Source organism: Glossina fuscipes, unplaced genomic scaffold (assembly GCF_014805625.2).
Source record: "Glossina fuscipes isolate IAEA_lab_2018 unplaced genomic scaffold, Yale_Gfus_2 1, whole genome shotgun sequence".
NCBI lineage: Eukaryota > Metazoa > Arthropoda > Insecta > Diptera > Glossinidae > Glossina > Glossina fuscipes.
In genome coordinates, this window is record NW_023998415.1 from 23,660,716 (window position 1) to 23,682,661 (window position 21,946).

A 21,946-nucleotide genomic window follows, 5' to 3' on the forward strand; every position below is an offset into this window, starting at 1 on the left:
TCATATACAATGGAAAGGCATTTGTTGTTGTTGTTGTTGTTGTTGTTGTTGTTGTTGTATATACAACAAGTGAGTATGAGATTAATGGTTGAATGATTGAACAGGAAAATATTTAATAGGGAGGGATATAAATAAAATATTGTATAGTAGTATGTCAACGGTAAAGCACTAATCATAACAGCAACAATTTGTTAATGCGAGCTTTGCAATAATTGCCAACAACAACAATTGATTGTTGCCATTGTCTTAGCAAATAATAATTTCTAGATTTCTGAAGCAGAAGTGCCCCTACAATGCAAATGTAACAATAGTGCAATAGCAACAGTAACAACAACAATAACTAATAACTATTAGCATAGAAAAATTCACTCACTCCCCCGCCATTCACAAACTTCAGCCCACATAAATGCAAGCAGATAGATATGTGCTTATGCATGCCTAGAAATTACTTACATGCTTACGGTATATTTGTGTATGCAGTCGCGTTTCTTTGTGTATATTTCTTTATGAACTCATTGGCAACAACAAAACAGTTGGCCGTACCATAGAATTCTTGGAATTATAATGAGCTCACATAATACGATAAAACATAGTGTTGTGAGGTAGTAGCGCGATGGCAAGAAGAGAGACGATATCTATTTTCAATTATCAACTACAACGTTTTTTACTAATTCTTTTGCACCTTTTTTATGCCATCCATAACAATTGTTTACTTAATTATGACAAAAAATATCTATAGATACCGAACATGTAAGGACGTCGTATAATTTTTAGGCAAACTATTTATAGCAAGAAAGTTAAGAACTTTAACGCTTTCAATAACGAGTTAAACACGAAGGCAAATGAAGTTTGAGGAAAAGTTTTCATTATCCAATTTCGTTTACATGCACACATCTTACATAGCAGCACATCTGACGGCGTTTTTCGGGTTGTAGCATTTACAAATTCATACTCTTACGTCCCGTCCATTTCCCATTAGGAACTTTTGAAATTTGTTATATATATTTCAGCGTTCCCGCTGCGCACTCGAGTGGTTGGTTCAATTAACAAAAAAAAAAAAAAAAGAAATACTGTTAAAGCACTCTTCGTGAGACAGAGAGAGAGAGAGAAAGAGAGATTGTGAAAATTGTAGAAGCTCTAGCAGATGTTGATCTATCATTGGGGCAAGCATTTCAAGGGATATCCAAAGGGTTTGCCAACAATGCAATGATCTCAAATGGTTTATGAATACGTCCAGTCATCAGAGTCATCAAAATAAGCTATGCTTTTATTGGTTTAATATATATATGCTAGCACAGCTCGTGCGCTGCATTACGGATAGCGCATTTAACTGTTTCTCTTGATCGATCAAAGTTATATGTAGAATACATTATATATATTATTAAGAGTTGTCAGGAATGTGCAGAATTCACCAAGACTGTTAATCAATAGAAATATGAAAATGTAATGTAATGTAATGTAATGGAATGCAATGTGTAAGGTCAGTGAAAATCGAAATATCTTTATGAAATTGCTTCGCCCAGATTTTCATCTCTAAAGTGCTTCTCACCTCACTCCTAATGTTGATCGAGTAAGTCTTTTATTCGATATCGATGCAGAGATGCAGAGATAATTAAACAGATACTTTAGCCATATTTGACGAGAGGAAAAGGGACACACAGAGAGAGAGAGAGAGAGAGAGAGAGAGAGAGAGAGAGCGAAATGAGGATCAGGATTCCACGATTTCCACGATTACGACATGAGAATCGCGATTTCAACAGACGAACTAAGAGTTCGCTATTCACGCCAATCAAAGACACATACATCTCACGGACCGCCTTAAGCGTTAAGAACATTGAACAAATGTAATGCATACACTTCGTACGACGAGCATAACAGATGCATCCTTTGTCCGAACCATAAATTGACCAATGTACGGCTTATGATGGATGCCATCAAAAATAAATAAAATAAACAAAAAATAATTATAGAAATTTTTCTTTCGCAACAAGAGGCGCTTAAATGTTTCTTGCAGTGACGTATAACTATTCATAAATTAAAAAAAAAAAAAAAAACTTATATTTTCAAGCGGCATTATTAATAGCAGAATAGCGATTTCGCCATGTTCAGCTGTCCGTTTTCATATGATTAAGCGGATTATTATTCGTTTGATTATATTCGATAATCAGCTTAGCGCCGCGATTCATAACAAATATTATTTGGAAAGTATAGTACGTTTGTAATTCTCCTTTACAGTATTTGTTTTTATTGAGAGCAAGAGGAAGATGCGTTTATTGAAATGTTGCAAAAGGCAAGCAACTAACAATTTTTTGAAATTAGCTTTTGGTGATGTTTACCTGTAATAATCCATATGTTGCGTTATTCTATTCGGCATAATCCAATGTTCAAATTTGCTCTAATACAAGAGTCTTTTCCTCATATTCGTTGGCCTCTTTTGACATTTGAGATATCATAACCTGTTTTTTTTTTAACTTACCTTTCTAAAGTTCACCAGTGAATCCCTGAAGGAAAAGCACGCTTCGGCAACGTACCTTGTGACTCATTTAAGTGAGCGATCTTTTAAATAATTTGTGAAAAATTTTGAACTAATACAGACAGCGTTAAATGTAATGATCGAATGAGAGAAATATATTGGAAATGGGAGCAGTGAACCGAAAATGTCGCTTAGGAAAGGAGGCCAAGGGACCTAACACTGCAATCCTGTTAGAGAATACTTACTCGTACAGACCAAGCTATCTTTGTAAATGTCCTGATTGTCCTTAATTTCAAAAAAATGAAAAAAAATTTTTTTTTTTTTTTTTTTTTTTTTGTTTGCTTTCTTTCCTAAGATGACCAAATCTTTATTCTTAATCGGTTTGTCTACCTTACAAACATTCGAATGAATTTACTAATCTATTATTCGCAGCAATTATTTACACACATTTTAAAAGGTAAAATAAAAGGATAGGGGCTTGGAGCATGTTCTCGCTTGAATGATTAATGAAAACCGAAATAAATTTTTTTAATTAAAATTAAATAAAATATATAGAAATATATCTGAAAGAAATGTATGTACTTATGCAAAAGACTAACTAATAAACGCAACAGAAAAAAAAAAAAAAAAGTAAAAACCCGCAACAATGGAAAAACCTTCCAATCACCTAATTTACGTGAAACGTGATGCCTTGAAGGCTATAAACTTTGACTTCAACAGTTTGAAATCAATTTGTTGTATGACAACAAGATTTAAAATGTCAACTGGTTGCTGGCGATGGTAACGATGATGGCTGTGATAGCAAAATAAAAAAAAAAAAAAAACCACACACACACACACACACACACACACACACACAAATCAATAAAAAAAAGTTTATAGAAAGCGTCAAAACGAATCTTGAATACCCATCAGCCCCATCAGCTAGAATACGGAAAGTGCAAGGAGGCCGCTTGATTTTCTAGCCCGAATCCATAGAATATTTGTATCGAATAGATAGAATCGACTCCGTGAAATTTATAACTGTTGGTAAGGATTTAAGTGAGTACGCAACATAGGTTCTGCGCAGCAAAGAAAGAGTGAAGCATAGGGAATTGAAACGAATCTCTTCATATCGTACTATACATAGACGTCCCCGACCACGAAACAACTTGATCGAATTTAAAATTCATGTTATATGGCAACAATATGGTGAGCATTGTCTTGCGAGAGAACACTGTGAAGTTCCTTCCTAATTACTTTTGTCTCAACAGATCGAGATCGGAACAATTTCTATAAATTTTGATTTTTGTTGAAAACTACTGCACGATTTGTACTGAGATGTTTGTCGATCATAATCTGTAGTCGAAACTCATTGATATATCCTTGTTGTATTTTCGTCACTGGCACGTTGTGCTAGGCGGGCTGTAAGAATTTTTACGCTTAACACCAACGCAACTGTCTATCTCAATTTTCCCATAGATATCCCGAGTTCATCTCTTTTGCTCTTATTGCCTCGCACTAAAGCATACGATAATGAGTATATATCGCGTTGATGTATCGAAATGGGTAATGGGTAATGGGTATAAAAAACAAATTAATAAAATGCTGCAAATTATTTATTTATTTATTTGTTAGCTTTTTTTTTGCTTTGCGATCTTAACGGATGGTTGAACACGAAACAAATAATCGAATTTAGTTTGTTGTTATTGTTGTTTTTTGCTTGTGACATACCCATGTATATAAGCATAGAGAGTCGCGGTAGTTAAATTGTGAAATTATGTAAATTTCATTAACGAAGAAGAAGAAGACAAAGAAAAAGAAGAAGAAGAAGAAAACGTAGTGTTTGCGTTATAAAAGAATTAATTTGTATCGCATATTATTGTTTATCTTAAAATGCGCGATGCATGCGGACAAGTTTTTTGTTATTTTGTTGAGGTGTTTGTCATTCAAATCAATAAAAAAAAATAAAAAAATGAAAAATAAGAAAGATTTCACATAAAATTTCTGAGGAACCAGTTTCATTTTGGAAGAGACTTTAAATCAATGATAACCGCAGGAACAACGGCACCAATAACAACAAACACGGCAGCATTTTCTTAAAAGCAGTAACGACTTTTTAGTGGTTAGCGAATTATATCACTTTTGGTTAATTGTGTGTACCATTTTTTTCTCCTCGCTGTTATTGTAAATTGTTATTGTTGCCGTTGTTGCTGCTACTCTTACTGTTACTGTTTCTGTTTGCTATTTTCTGTTGCTATTGCTGTTGCTGTTAATTTTTTTTTTTTTTTTTTTACTTTTAATAATTATGCAATTTTTCTTTTCTTTCTCTTCTTCTTCTTCTTCTTCTTTTTCGTTTCTTTTGTTTTTGTTTCTCATTTTCCCTCTCCCTCTCCGCGTACAGTTATTTCATTACTTTTATGAAATTGAAATATGCAGATACATTGCAAATACGCTTACAAACACACTTACACACAAACGTATGAAACGCGTGAAGGAATTTATAAAGCAAAACTTGAAAAGAAGAAATAAGTAATAAAAATGAAAATATTTTTAAATATAAACAAAAAAAAAATAAATAAATAAACATAAAATAAAACAAAATAATAATCTTCATGCTTATAAAGAAATATTTCAATATCCTCTTCGTATGGTTACGAAAATTCATTAACTGCAACCTCAAACTCTTTAACAAAATAAAAAACGAAAAGACAGCCAGATATACTTAAACGGATGCAGAGACCATTGCCAGCGTTAATAATGCGTTCGTATCATTTTAAATAACACTCAGCAGCCAATGAAGTGTAATGTTGTTGCTATTATTATTCATTTACGGCAGCAATAATTGGCCCAGAAATATATACAAGAAATACCAAAAAAAAGAAAACCTCATAACTGTAGAGAATGCCAAGCAGCAGAGATCATTAAAACTGAAGATTATAGAAAACAGTAAGTAAATAAGATGAATAAAAGGACAGACAACATTTCTCTTGTATCTTTTGGTTGATGTGATTCAAAGTCAATAATTACATAACACTTATACACACACGCACATATATACATATATATATATATCTATGTTTGTGTAAATTAAACGGTTCATAAAAATGTGCGATTTTTTTAAGGATCGTTGTTTATGAGCTAATTACAGCATTGCCGGTTTTTTCGTAAGCAAGTGCTAGTCCCACACGCGCCCGCATAGTTATTTCAATTTGTAATTGAAAAGAAGAAAATAACGCAAAACGCAACAAAATACATTTGTCTTTTCCCCTATTCCCCATGCAGCGCAGTAGCGAAAGATAATTCCGTGTTAATACCACGTCACAAAGTAGTAGGAAGAAAGCGATAAATGTCAAACCGTTTACCGACTGGGCACTCACGAAAGCGAAGTGAAGTAGATAGCGGTAGGCAATGGCCAAAATCTAGTGGATGTGCGGATGTGCTATGCTTTTACCGACCGATCACCTATCATAAGCTAGGACCAATCGTTAAACCGCTTAAGGCAACACTCCGTCGTGGGAACGGGAAGGGTTGTGTGTGTGTTCGATTCTGCTGTTACCATATTCACTAGCAAAATGGCTGATTGAAATTACGATGGCTCCCTGTTTACATTTCTATAAGATTTTGGGGTAAAGTCCATGCGTTACCTACTGTCAAGTCCAAAATAGTATACCTTAATTACCTACAATGGCCATCTATGTGATATTGCTTTTATGTTGAATTTTGAATTACACATACACACGCCTAATTTGCTTAATTGTGAAACGGCATACTTTCGGAAATGCATAACAATTTTCACGGATTTGTGCTTGGAAGTGAAAAGCGTTACTTTTTTATTTCGTTTTCTTTTTTTTAGCTGCAAGAGTGATGTTATTTTATTTATGAAGAATTTTGAATGAATAACTAATCTAAGAAACAACGTCGAAACAACATTTATATCGATTTTTTAACTTCTTTTTAAAATTATATTTTTCTCTTCTGAACGCTTTTCAAGAAATTCGGCACTTGTCCGACGCTATCAAAAACGCTTTATCTAGTTATCTAGTTATCTAGTCAAGGAATCATTATGTTACGAAACTTAACTTTTCTGTCTTCTAAGACGATTGATGTACGTTTTCTATGTTTTCTGGAACAAGTGCCGAATTCGGGCGACACCAGATTTATTATTTATTTATTAAAAATTAATAAAGCCACCTACAAATTTATTTTGTTGATCAAGAAGACTCTCTCTAACAACTCATAACAAGCCAATATTGATTGTGAGCGTATGTTTTATTATCAAAAAGCAACACTTAATCCACCGATGAACGGTGATGCGACACATATGTGCTAGACGGGAGACTTATTGAGTGATGTATTGCATATATATATATATATATATGTCATCCGAAGCCGCAAAAGATAGAAAGATATGGTTATAGATATCTAAACGCTTCGCATACAAATTGATTTTATCGAAAATTTTCGAAATATTTCATGTGTTTCGTAAGTGTTTTTCGAAATGTCTCAAATCGGCAACATATGCCGCAGTTTTAGTTTTAAAAGTTAAATAACAACATGGATTGTCATGATAAGGGAACAACATCTGGGTTTACTTTCACGAAATTTTATGTTTTTCTTCATTAATTTATATTGAAGTCTTTTGCGCCACAAATAATAAAACTACAATAAAAAAAATGACAAACAAAGATCTGCTCACATCAAGGCAGGTAATCAATGTGATTTAAAAAAAATAAAATTTCGCAACAACAACCATTAACCACTTCAAGTTAAGACTTATTAGCGTAAGCCCTATCATAAACAAAATCTCCTCGAAAAGGGGAACAAGGTGTAGAGTAAGCTTGAAGACTATAAGCCGCGCATGATTATGCTTTTCAACGTGCTTCTAATGAAAACCACATCAACTCCGGCTAGCATCTGGCGGCTTCAAAGTTTGCACATATCCTCGACACATTGTAATCATAATTTTACACATATTTTCCTTTGGTATTTTTCGCATTTTCCCAAGGTCAAGGTTTTCCATTGAAAACATGCGGCATAGCTTCCCAAAATCGTTTTTAATTCGACAGAGAGATTGGTTAGAGAATTTTTAGGAGCTTAGAAATGTCCATTAATGATACTATATATATACATATATATACATATATATACATGCTAATAGTAACATAGTAACAGTTAAAGTAATAATGATAATTATAAAAATTAAAATAATATACTTATATATATGTATATGTAAATATGGCATTCAAATAACCTTTACATTAATTAATTTGAAGAAATCATTGAAAAATAGTTTTATCTCATCTAACTGCTCAGGCCATCCATCATTTGGTTTAAAAAAAATGACGTAACTTTAACTACAAAAAAAAAAAGATTAAATAAATCATTCAAATTGTCAGTTTGCGTTAAGTAAAAAATTTTTGTAACTATGGTAAATAAAGAAAAAAAAAAAAAGAAAAAGGAAAACAAAAAAAAACAAGAACAGATGACATACTAAATCCATTTATGGAGAAATGCGTTATTTGATGCATACAACGACTGTTTTCTTTGTTAGCCCATGTTTCCATCACTCAATACATCCCCGGATGGACAAGCAATTCCTTTAAACGAAGGAAGTCAACGCAAGTCAAAATGAAAGAATAAGCATTTTATTTAATTAATTATGAATAAAATCAAAATTGTGAAGAAAACAGAAAGAGAACGGATCTCATATCCAATGCTTTATAATTCGGCCAAACTATTGCGTCAAGGCTTGCTTGGATTCGTATCGCTTAGCCTAATGCTCGGTCGAATAAGGCTTTCCTTGTCTTTCTCTGCGTCCATTCGGGTATATTGCTTGTCCATCGATATAAAATCTGTTCTCTGTGGGCTCTCATCGTGACTCAACTTAGAGTAGAGTGTTCGCTATTAAGGCCACTTGTAAGTGCATATTGTGTCGTATTTAAGTTTATAAAAGTTTCTCAAATTAATCTAAATTGTATTTACTAACTAGAGCTTGATTGCTTCGAATTTCGGTTAAGAATTTTGTCTTTATTTATTTATTTAATTTTTTTTTTTTTTTTTTATATGCATTTTTTTTTTTTTTAATTGCAAAATTGCATTATGAAGCGTAGCAAATAATATGTGTATGAATTAGTTGTTGACAAGCATTGCAAAATTCTTAAAACTGTTAAAATATGAAAATGAAAATGAAAATGAATGAGAAGAAGCCGGGGGCAAAGACGGAGACGATACACACAGTAACCCATACAATAAACTGGTTTTTGTGATTTTTACCTAAACATCAGTTTCGATTAATTTAACAATATTAAATAAATAAATAAATAAACCTAACGTGGATGCTTTGCATATTAAATGGTTTTATAAACAATGTAGAAAACAGTTTTATCGATTATAAAAGAAATAAGGAACTGAAAATTTTGAATATTTATCTAAATATACATGCAGAAATGTGAATAGAATCAATGAAAACAGGAAGAATTTCTCGAAAATTTTATAGAGTTGTTTAGGAATTTCATGCAAACGAACACAAAACAAAAAAAAAAAAAAAAAAAAACCAATAAAGAAAAAGAGAAAAAATTAAACATGAAATGTCAGTAAATTTATTTGAGGTGGCGCGCATTGTCAATGAAGGCTTAGCAATTTTTTTTTTTTTTTTTTTTTTTTTTTTTTTTTTTTTTTATTACTAATAGTAAGAGACTCTCGATACCGAGAGTCTTAGTGCAAAGACTTGACAGCTTTCGACTTGGCGCCTTAATTGCACTTATTTGTGATCGCGTAAATACGATTACAAATTATTTTTGTAACACTTTTGATTGTCTCGTCATTATTGCATCTGCCATTGTGAAGAGAACATCATATCATATTAATTTTCTTACTCGATTTTTAACAAACATTAGAAACGTCATGTAAGATTTCTTCAACCGTGCAATAGTGTAGCGAACAGGCAAGAAAAATCATACTTGTGTCACACAACATGTACAATATGTTAAGATCGTAGATCGTTGTAATAGAATAATCACTATACCATCCAGACTTCTTAGAAGATATGGTATAAACTTCACGAGCGTAGGGCTATTTCGCTATTACGAGTCTCAAATACAATGCTTCTTCTTAGGTGTTATTTAATAAAGACTCAGGTAGTGAATAAAACATTCCATTCCATTGCCATTCATTACTTGCGTTTACGTCGTGAGATTTTTTTTTAATTTCTACTTTTAGATCTGCTCGACTTGTACTCATTGAGCAGAATTGTCATGAACAGAATGTCATTATGTACAGGAATGGACAAAATAATATGAACACTAAGCAATACCGCTTCCGTGTACAGAATGCGAAGCATTTGTATTGCACAGTTCACGTGGCAAGTTGATAGTTTGTAGGTTATGTTTCACAGTATTATACGCTTTGTTTTGTGATATGTAAAACGAGCGATCGATGATATGCGCTATCCCTTAGACATCGAAAGAGGACGATTGCTCGGTGTTCGGTTAGCGGGAGCATCCGCAAAAAATTGCAAAACATTATCGCCGTAGAGGAATAGTGGGTGAATGCCAAAGTTAACTGACAGAGATCAGCGAACAATAAAATGAGATAATATATAACATATTGCGGCAAAAGTGACAGCACGCACTTGAGTAACACTATGTGGAGAAAAACGGTACGGTGCAAACTCCACAAAGTCAAAATTTATAGAAGAAACGTATTTGCGAAACGCTTTTTAACGGGAACGAACGCTCAGCTACGAAAGATGGATAGAGATACCACGATCATACGGCCTCGACACTTGATGATTGAAACAATGTGATATGATCCAATGCATCATTATTCACATTGCTTCCTATAAATGGCCTTGATTTATGGTATATGGACAGCGCCTACTATTACTGCGAATCAATATCGCGAGATACTCAATAATGAAGTTGTGACTATGATTAGCATAGTCCTGCCAGACACTGCCATATTCCGAGACAAAAATGTACCCTTAAAGTATCGTCAAACATCCTTCCGGATTAGCACAGTCGGCGCATGTCAGCATAATTGTGCCGTTGTATGCAGAGTTTTAGAGCAGAGAGTGAGGAGCAGATTTCCATCTCCAGCAGCAACGAGGCAATTGGCGGATGTTTTGATACAAGAGTGGCAAAACACTCGATTGGAAACTATTCAGACACTCTACGAATCTATTCCGCGAAGAATTGCAGCTGTGGTAGGCTCAACGCCTTATTAGTAAATAAATATTGTGCATATGTTAGGTGTTCGTGCCCGTCGTGATTTGAAAACGTTTTAAAGAGTTGCGTAATGAGAAGAAAACCTGAAACGAAGGGTATACAGCTTTCGCGTTAAGGCGAACAAAATTTTCCTAAAGCTTTTTTTTCTTTTGTTTTTGGTCTATTTGAGTTACAAAGCCAACGCGACTGTCAACGCTACCATTACTACTTTAATGTTTACAATCTCTCAGATTACGTGCCAGCACCGTACTCCCTCACATACCATACATTTCCTCTTGCCTTTGGCCTTTTGTCTTTTGTAATTGTAATGTTGATATTGTCTTGTTTTACTTGTTTCTAAATTGCTAAGATTTGCTGTTATTGTTATTAATCTTTTTTTCTTATTTTTTCTTCATTGTGTTCACTGTTTCTACAGCATGCTGTTAGCATATATACATTTATATATATATATGAAATTTAGTACGTTATTGCGGTATGGTGTACATGTAGAGTGTCAGGCCATGTCGTGCACTCTGTAGTTGGAGACTTGTTTTTATTATATCAAAGCCGCTCACCTTGAGTGGTGATAAAATTCATTAATATATGTATGCATCCATGTGTTCACCAGCACCTTTGAAACGCTACGTAATAATCTTATAAAAAAAAAAGAAAAAAATAAATAAAAAAAATTCGTAAAATTTCACATTAAAAATATTAAGCTGTAAAAAGCGAAAAAATTTAATCTCAACTTCTTTAGAGACTGCTTGCACTTAATATTATTACCAATTATTAATAATATTACTATGATTTTCCAGCACTTTCTTTATTGGACACTCAACATAATCCCGTTTGATACTTTTTCAATAAATGGGTCGGCCCTCATAGCCCCATAGTGATTCAAACATTTATTTAGCTTACATTGCTAAGGCATAAGAGGCGTAAGGTTTACAGAATTCCAAATTCAAAGCACACACTATACAAACATATTGTTTGGATAGTAAATGTTGCCTGTAGTTAATTAGCGTATCATTCATTAATTGTCCTTTGAGTCTTCTTCTTCGTAACGCGGCTAACTAGGATGGATCCATGCGTCACTGCTGGAGCAAATGGGTCGCTTTAATGTTGTTGGGTATCTTAATGCCATTGGTAGATAAGTAATCATTTTTCTTTTTAATAATTAATGAATTTGGAAAAATTTATCAATTCTTTCTCCTTACACACATACAGTCACTACGAGTGAAAGCCTGAGATGCAGTGTATCGGGAATCGAATGTGAATTTTCCAACATTATTTATTATTATTGTTACTATTCTTTTTCATTTCAATAAAATGCATAAAATTTTACAGATAACTACTACTACTACTACTAACAAACACAAGACAAGACATACATGCGAGAAACAAAATTTTTATTTTTTCCTTTTTAGTAAAAAACAATGCAACGCAAATCAGGTTAAAACATAACGAACCGTATACATACGTTTATCTGTATAAACATGTTGGAAATTCCCCAGTGATTGTGAAGAAATAAGAATCGTATAAAGCGCTGACAAATACCTATTAGTTATTAAATCGGTTGATCGAATGAATTTCCATTGAAATTTATATGCGGTCACTTAACCACTATTCAAAATATATGTTATATTATTTTATTAATAGATATAAAACAAAACAAAAAAAAAAAGAATTATAAAATGCGTATATTAAAAGTTTATTTATAGCAGTTGAATGTGTTAGATCCGTCGAAAAAAGAAGATTTAAAACTCAATTATATAGAAAGTAAGAAACTTTTTATTTATTCAAGTGACTATGTAGGCAATATTTTGACTGCAACGTGTGTAGGTGTGTAGGTGTGTAGGTGTGATGTCGCCCTAACTGAACTCCGGTTGGTACTGCAATCGGATTGAAATATTGTATTCTTACTTTCATGTGTTCTTGTCTCGCCTACTCGGGGATTAGTATTAATCTCCAACCACGAAAACACGGGAAATACACGGGAAACAGTCTTCCCATGAATGAAAAGAGTTTGAATATTTACTTAGTAAAGCAAAAGAAACATTCACTGACCTTGTGCAATTATGCTAAAGAAAGGGGGAACGCGTTTATACGTCACGGCAACCGGATGCGTTCGCTTTCGTAAACGCGAAATGGAAGGCAATCCCCGTTAAGAATTGCAACGAATTATAAACGTTCGACATATGATCGGATATGTCTATGATTTCTTCTATGATTTAATGATGAACTTCCCGAACAACTTGTTCATTTTATAATTATAGATGAGTTAAAAATGACAGAGTGTAGCTTGAGGCAGATTAAGTCAGTTCAATTTCAGTATTACGAATATGATCGAAATTGTAGCAATTTGATGAAAACCCGAAAAAAAAAAATTTTTTTTGTTAAACGATTTGTATAGGCTTAGGAAAATGGATTTTAGAACGGAGTGTTAGCTCGAAAGTAAAAAATTCGAAAATGCCAAAAACTTATCAGATTATTAACCAATTGTAAGTGTGTGCATGAACTAATTTAACGGATTTATGGCTTGATGAGAGTCGTAAGGCGACTAAAGTGATAACAAAATTCAATCATTTTGTGTAAATAAAATTTTGAAACCATTTTCATGATTTTACGCTGCGCTAAAAGTAACAGCTGGCTAGAGTGGACCCTTAAAAATCAATCCCCAATCTTAAGTAAAATTAAAGATATGAAGAATTGAAAAATCAAATTCAATCAAGATAAAAAAAAAAGGAAACAATGTACACTTAGCATGTAGCATAGCGGCAAACTCGTAACACTAAACCACTAAACAGACATATAATAAAGCAAAAGCTTGGCAACCAAAACTAGTGAACATATTTCGATTAATTTACGAATCATATGAAGCTTTGAAGGTTAGTTGGAAATCAATTTAGATCCGTCGTAGGCAAGACAAGCGTATCAAGGTGAATTGATTCGATAGCATTTAAAAAGTACGATATCATGATAAAATGATCGGTATCGTGTAGATGTTTGCAGAGAGCCCTGAACAAACTGAAAACTCTCCACTGACTAAGTTGTATTGAAAAATGATAAAGAAGAGTTAGTCTAACGTAATATTGTAGGTGAGACAATAGCATCACTATCTCTTAGCTGAATTAAGAAGGCAATGCATAGAGTAAACCTATGTTTCTCCAGTGTAGGCTAGCAAGGCTAAGAGAAGCAATCCATTTGCATAACACGAGGCAAGGCATTAATTAATATCTTCGTCGATTTCGATGTGGCTGACGAGAGATTTCAATGTACTTTTCAGTGAAAATGTTTCCAACTACTTCAAAAGCGATGCTAATAAAGCGTGAAGCCTAAGAAATCTACGATACGATACGAGGTATTTCGATGATGATCATTTTTGAAATGATTGATTATTGAATTAAATCGTTGAACCGAAGACAGTTAGTTGATTTTTAATTGTATTCAACTTTGAACTAATATCAAGGATACGAATTATTGCTTGATTTTTGGCTGATATTACAAATATCTGATCAGATATGATGAATAACTTTATGACTTTCTAAAACTGTAAAGATCCATTTATTCATTCATTTCCTGAATCGATTACAGCAAAATGATTAGATGCAATCGTTTACCGGTTGCTCAAATATTTATCTTAACTTGAGACATAAAGCTTAACACGTTAGCTAAGTCTAATTAAAAAAGTTTGATGAACTCTTTAATAGCTTAATGGCAAAAATAACGATAATAATAATAAAAATAATAATAATAATAATATAACAATTATAACGACAATAACAATGATGTGTTTTTATTGTTGATCGAAAAGAAAAAAAGAAAAAAAAAAACTTTTTCGTAAATTACTTAAATATTTACACATACAACAAAACAAAAGTTTATACCGACAATTAAACACTATCTGTACCTGTAGCGATAGTTCAAGTCATAATACTTAATAATCATTTAAACGTAACTCAACAACCGAGTTGAGCTGTGAGAACTATAGACGTGCAAAGAATATGAAATATTTAAGAAAACAGCAAAGCCAACTCCAATCATCAAAATAAATAAATTTAACAACAACCAGAGACTTTTTATGTAAACAAAGAAAATTAAAAGAAAAACAACAATCAAAAGTTGTATGCGTTGAAGTAGGTGTACATGGATTTATGTAAATACAAATGAAATTTATTTGATTTCTTTTTTATTTTTATTTTTTATTTATTTATTTATTTATTTCTTTTTTTTTTAATCATTAGTATTCAACAGAGTTGGTTAACTGGTGAAATGCTGTGGAAAATATTTTTTCATTTAGGTATAAAACAGCGAGCTTGAAAACACTTTAATAAATACATATATTTATATATTATATATATATATATATATATATATATATATATAAATATATCTTCCACCAGATTTCTCGAAAGCGTTTAAACAGATGCACATACAAAGATAAGCACATACAAGTTTTAAAACGAAAAGACAAATATTTTAGTTATCTGCATAAGCTGCATAAGCCCGATCCTTGTCCCTACAACGATAAATAATAATCAAAATGATTTAACAAATTTTTCGATGTTTCGATGAATTTTTCTCATTTTCTTGAAAAAAGAATTTTTATCAATTAACAGAAATACCTTAACAAAATATTTTGCTAATTTTTCTTGTTATTGTCATTGTTGTTATCAATTCATACATTTTGAAGATAAGATTATTTGTTTGACATTTACTTGGAATTATTTAAGAAGATAGCTAGCTAACTTTAAGAAAAAGATACGCAAAAAAAAAAAAGGTGAAAAAATTTGTTTACAAAATTTTGGAAGCAGTAAGAAGATGAAACCAACTATGCATTGTAAGTTTAAATGTCAATTTCATCAGCTTAAGCAAACAAAGTGCATGAGAAGCACTCCTTCAACTTGTAGTAGAAAATTTTTAAATAATTTTATTTAAAAAATCAAACAAAATAAAAATAAAATTAGTTAAGTTTTTTTTTTTTCTTCATATTTGAATGTGTTTTTAGTGTAACAACAATAAGTAATTTTCTTACAACACAACAACAACAACAACAACGAGAGGAATGATAGCAATAAAACTTGTGTAGTTATTTTTCATTTTAAACAAAAGACTTAAGCAACAAACTTCAACATATATGCATGGATAAGTAAAAAAACTTCAAAACTCGACGAGAGAGCAAATGAGAGAAAGAGAATAAGAAACGAAAGAGAGGTGAATTTTTCAAAAATCTTTTCGCCGGATCAAATTTTTTTCCTTAATTTTTCTTCTTTTTTTTTTTTTTGTATAATTTTTGCATTACGTCGTACCAAGAAGATGAGCTATTTCTTTATATGAATTTTGTATGATTTTCGCTTGAAAAAAAGCTTTTTTCTTTAAACAAATTAAAATGAAGAAATCTGAAGAAAACAAAAAATTGTTTAATACTTAAAACCCACCACACTCAAGCACTTGAACAGTTGAACGGAGAACACGGGCTCAGGCGAACAAAATAGCTTTTAAAGTTTCTTACCACTAACTAACTGGCGCTCGGCAATCTCGGCATTTCGTTTTCAATGGTTTTTCTTGCATCTTAATAAATAGAACTTGCTGTTGCCAGCCAACACCTAGTGTAAGCGTGGCTGTGTATTAAGCAAGTAAGGCAAGCTAAGGTTGTTATTTGAAATATACAGACAGCAGTGGCTAAGCTTCGGACAAAAAGCAAGAAAATAAGTTAGTTTTCGAAAACTCGAGTGTGGCTTTCGTTATTAATTATTTCGTTTTTTATTTTTATTTATTTATTTATATTTTTTTCCTTGTAAAGGTCTTTTGCAAATTTAGTTTTTATTTAATCAACAAACGCGCAACACATACGCAAAATGACGCGTGTGTTGCCAGTTTTAGGCATCATCATGCTAACCTGTACTTTGGGTAAGTAAATTAAAATTATTATTTAAACAATATAAATATATATATATATATATATATATGTATATTTATATCGAATGCTAACATGTTAGAGTAAATGAAAACGAAAAACTTTTTCCTTTTTTTCTTCGTGATATTCTGAGAAAAGAAAATAACGAACTCTGCGAACTCTATTTAAGCTTTTCATAGATAATACTTTTCCCTTAACGAGCTATAGCCAAATTAATGAATAGTAATGAAATTATTACGCGAGAGTCTTACATTGTGTTATTGCATTTTTTCAATCTTCTTCAAAAAAATTATATTCAATGTTGTTCTAATACTTGCCTGCAATGCTATTCAATTGTAAATCTAAACGTTTAAAATAATTAGGAAAAAACATAATTGTTTTTTTTTTTTTAATTTTTTTATTTTTTTTTTAGAAATGTATTCTAGTTACAGTTATTGCTAAAGATTTATGTTAAAGATTAAGTGAATCGAAACCATTAAAAATCAAGGTTAATGATAATATGTGTGCGACCGAACATAGAAGAAACAAACACAAAAACCATATAAAAAATTGTAACCATTGTTCAGTTTCATCATACAACCTGTAGTAATTGAATAAAATATATATATATATATGTACGTATATATGTATGTATATATGTATATATATATATATTATTATTTTATTTTATTTTATTTCATTTTTTTTTTTTTCTGAAATTCGGCTGCATTGACATTTTGACTTAAGCATATGTTGTTGCTGCTGTTATCGCTGCTGCTACTGCCGCAGCCGCAGCTGCTGTCACTGTCGCTGTTGTTATTGCTGGTGTTGCTACACCTTAAAAAACAACTTCTTAACTTTTCCCCTGCATTAACTTGTTTGCTGGCATTTATAAAAAAAAGAAATCAAGTTATTCATTGGCTTAAAGGAGGAAAAAACTTGTTTTTTTTTTTTTGTCTTTAAATGATTTACATAATTTATTAAGTTTAACGCTAATGTCTGTCATAATATCCTCAATTCACTTCTGATGCTATTTTTATGCAATATTAACTGCAGGCACTGTTGTACTATAACACAGAGAGAAACTGGTTAAGCCACATGCGATTACAGGCTCTCCATAAGCCATCAGTGAACATACAATCGCTTTTAGCCGCAAATGCTTTTTTTTTTTTCTTTTTTTTTTACAAAGCTACACTTCTAAAATTGGTTTTGTGGCCAAATATGGTAACTGGTTTCTTATACGCAGTATAATACACACTTACATAGCATGAAATTCCTTTCGTTTTCGTTGCACTAGCATTGCTAACAATGCAAAACGGAACTGAACTGAAAACATGCACAGGTAGACAGACGGACAGACAGACAGACAGACAGACAGGCAGACAGAAGCAACAAATTCAGTTCACTCAGGCAGAATGTTAAAAAAGGCGAAAAGACTTTAAAAACTTTTTCAATAAATAAACTAATCAACCATGAATACCGCTGCCATATAAGCCGTTTTATTTAGGTTTATGTGATAACAAAGCGAATGCCAATTCCAACAATTCATAAAACTAGCAATTGGATAACTGAAGTTTATAAAGAGCTAAATAAACAAAGCCAATCCCTCAATAATCTTTTGCGGACATTCCCTGAGGCTTTTCCCACAACAGCAATTATCAGCAATACTGAAGTTTCGTTATGCATAAATCTATTAAAGGCTCACGTTAGTAAAAGATCTGTCTGTGCACTTGTGTCTTGTGTGTTTCTCGAAAGCGCGCCAAACTATAAAATATTCCGCATATCGAATAAAAAATAACTTACTTATAAATGAACAACACGTTGCAAACATGTATTCATTCGGTAAGAGCGATCGAACTTGAAATGCTCGAATAGATAGAGGGGTGACCAGGTAAACAAAAAGATGGGTCGTTAAATAGATTGTTGGACGGACGCATCAACGGGGAACCGAGGAGGACTTTAGTAGTTAAACTTTTTATTTGCTTCGTTAGCGCTACGAGCATTTTGCACAGCGGAAAGACGTTTCATTTATAAAATGTGGCTTTCATAATTCCGATTCTCGCCAATGCGCCCGAAAACTTAGTGAGAACCAGGATGGATACATTCGAAGTATACTGAACACGTGCTTTAAGGTCAATAAGCAACTCATATAGGCCAAGGGACAAAGCCATCATATAATGCGCAATTTTTTGTATAAATCAAAGCTCGTACATATTATATATCAAGTTATGCTTTTACACAACGTGACCGCACCTTATAGGTACCTTGGGTTATCTAGCTGATTTATTAAGTTAATCAAAAAAAAAAAAAAAAAAAGCATAAGAAAAAGCCTTACATGAAATATATCCTCGGTCTCGATTATAATTTTGACAAATATATGGACAAAGTATGACATTCAAAAACTGCAGTGTCCTTGAGCTAAACGTCTCCGCAATTATATAAAGTTATTGTCACGAAATTTTTGCCCTGTCATGCCATAATATTATTACAATAAGAATTCAGTATTCGTATATACAGAACATTACATAAGTTCACTTACGAAATTTCCTTCATATGATAAAACCTATGATTTAGATACAACCTTGTAAAGTGTAACGTCTTTCAGTGCACTTTTCTGTGAAACAACATTTACCTGTGCTATTATGTATTATGTATAGAATATAATAGCCTTGACTGACTTTAATGATAAAAAAAAAAAATTTCTTTTAATCTTTGTTCACTACACTATATCATAAAGCTACCAGCCAGGATACGAATGACAAACTTGAAGGCATAGATATTGAAGAAGTTTGTACCGATCGACCGGGTGATGAATACTTCCGCTTAGATACAGAGGGCGATTGCCGTGAAGTATACAGGTAAGATTTAATAACAAAAGTCGATTAGCATTAAATTACATATATAATGAAAAAGAAATTTGTAATGAAAAAGAAAAGAAAATTTCGAAAGTCTACACTTAGATCGAGTTGATATGTGTTAATGTTGAAACTAATTGAAATTATTTTATTTTCAAATAATTTGCTAAAAACGGAAAAACAACAAAAAAAAAAAAAAAAACCAAAACGAAAAAAAATTACAATAATAATAAAAACAAAAAGATGTGATAATGCCGGTGAGAATGGCAGCACACGCTTAGCGTCAATACGTTGCGCTGGCGGTTTGGCATTCGATATAATGAGACAAACATGTGATTGGAAAACAAATGTCAAAAATTGTGATCAGATTGAGAGTAAGTGTGAAACGGCTGTACAACTGACATTAAATCCTTCTTCTTCTTTTTCCTCTTTTTGTGTCTTTTGTGTTCCCGTTAGAAAAATGTCACTAAAGCAACTTTCGTGTTCTCTGCTACTCTTTTTTTTTTTTTTTTGTTTTTGTTTTTGTATATGTTCTGTGTCTCTAATCTCTCTGTGGTGTTTTGTGTTTAATTTTTTTGTTCACATGGCAACTCTTGGACAAAAAGACATTTCTATTTCAAACAAGGTGCTATCTAGTGTACGCTAAACAATCTATTTATATAAGGCTTTGCCTCTTTGTACTCTATTACAATATATTCGACTATTCATATATATGTGTTTGAAATTTTAAATTGCGTTTGCGGGGGGAGTGGGGGGGAGGGGGGGAATTATTAATGTTTATGTGTTTATGTGTATATCTGTTTTTGTCTAACTAACCCCCAGATATTTTCTCGATGTTAATAATCAGTAAATCAAAAATAAAAACCAAAGTTCTCTCGTTTATCATCAGCATCATTTAAGATAACAACGATGTAAATAAAAGTAAAAAGGACGATTTTTCAACATTTTTATTTTTGCGTAAATTTAAGCAAAGAAGGTATATATGCAGCGACAGTATGCCTTCAAATATTTGCGTAATAAAAAAAAATTTGTTAAGAAACTTTAAAAATATTTTTTTAGCAATAAAATATGCTATAATGTTGCGTCTGCGCATAATTCCCTAGCGAAAGTGTTATATGGAGAACATTCGATCAAGATCGAGACATGTGTGCTTAAAAAAAAAAACATTAATTTTTTTCATTTCATTTCATTAAATTATTTTGTTTACGAAAAGGCGAAAATCATCGTAAACTCATAGTAAATTAAGCGCTAATTATGAATAAGGTATCATTAATGGAAATTCGTTACAGCTTTCGGTTTTCAAAATGTTTCTCGCTTTAGTCGATCAATCGCGTCAGCGATTGCGTTGACACCGAACAATCAACACCCGCAAGACAATTCACTGATTAAATTGCTCTCGTTTTCCGTTATGGACTCATGTATAGATTTAATTATATTTGATCAGTAAAGTCTATCCATCCCTCTGATTTACTCTGAATTACAATTTTATGTTTAATGTATTGACTAGAAGAACTTAGTCCCACTGTTAAATTTTCACATTGTTTAAACCAGAGTCAGAGGCAGATTAAATCGATTTAAGTCCAGAGACGATTGTAACTAGAGCACTGTGTAGTCTTGACTGTTGACTAATCTCCTGAATTGCTATTATATTAATGCGTACGTCTGCAAGAAGTTTCCCATAGAAAACAGGTACAGTCTCACTTAAAATTTGATTAATGAACTGTTTTGACGAACGACCGCATGAAGAGAGTTCAGATTGCTCTATGCTGTTGAATTGTTTGAAACGATCCATTTTAGGATGTATATATAGTAAGGGGAAATGACAAACGAGGTGCCCACAAATTGGTGAAAAAAAAAATTATGTTTTATTAGGACAACGCTGAGACAAATGTTGTTAAGGCTTCGTTTCAAATTTAAATCAAAAATTATACGTAGCATTTTCAAGGTATATGTCAAAGAGAGGGCAGGAAGCTGTGCTGCCTCGATCTAACAATTTAGGAAAACTGAAGGAGATATGGGAATATGCGGTAGAGAGAATGTTTAAAGAAGTTGTAAACTAATGATAAAACGCAAGTTTCTTAACATATTTTTTTGTAATTCATACAAAAAGTTGGACTATTCCGTCTATTTGGAAACTTTTGAACTGACATTTAGACGATCACTGCACATATCCTGCAAAAGAACCGAAAAAAAAAAATCCCTCATCATTTCCCATTTTGTGTATGTTCTAGATGTACGAAATCGGGTTTGAAAGAAATTCAGTGTCCCTCCGGTCTGGCGTTTGATATTATGAAACAAACCTGTGATTGGAAGGCTAAAGTAAATAACTGCAATGAAAAAGAAAGTAAGTGCGTACGATTTAATGTTGGTGTGCCTGCGTTTGTGTCTGTGCATACGTGCGCGTTTATGTGTATATGCATTTATATATGTGTATGTGTGTTCGTGTGTGTTCGTGCGTGCGTGTGTGTGCGTGCGTGTGTGTGTGTGCGTGTGTGTGTGTGTGTGTGTGTGTGTGTGTGTGTGTGTGTGTGTGTGT

At 32.3% G+C, this 21,946-nt stretch overlaps 1 protein-coding gene across 2 annotated transcripts in view; it reads left to right on the top strand.

The window, feature by feature from the left end:
• Positions 1–16,259: 16,259 nt before the first annotated feature.
• Positions 16,260–21,946, top strand: part of LOC119645066 (chitin deacetylase 1) — an 8,199-nt gene continuing 2,512 nt past the window's right edge. The window contains exons 1-4 of one of the 2 annotated variants that reach the window (XM_038044923.1): positions 16,260–16,371; positions 16,463–16,569; positions 19,293–19,413; positions 19,654–19,784. In XM_038044923.1, coding sequence (XP_037900851.1) covers positions 16,518–16,569; positions 19,293–19,413; positions 19,654–19,784 — 304 coding nt within the window. In that variant the 5' untranslated portion in view covers positions 16,260–16,371; positions 16,463–16,517. Of the gene's footprint in view, positions 16,372–16,462; positions 16,570–19,292; positions 19,414–19,653; positions 19,785–21,641; positions 21,755–21,946 lie in introns of both variants that reach the window. The other variant, XM_038044924.1, reaches the window with a different exon arrangement.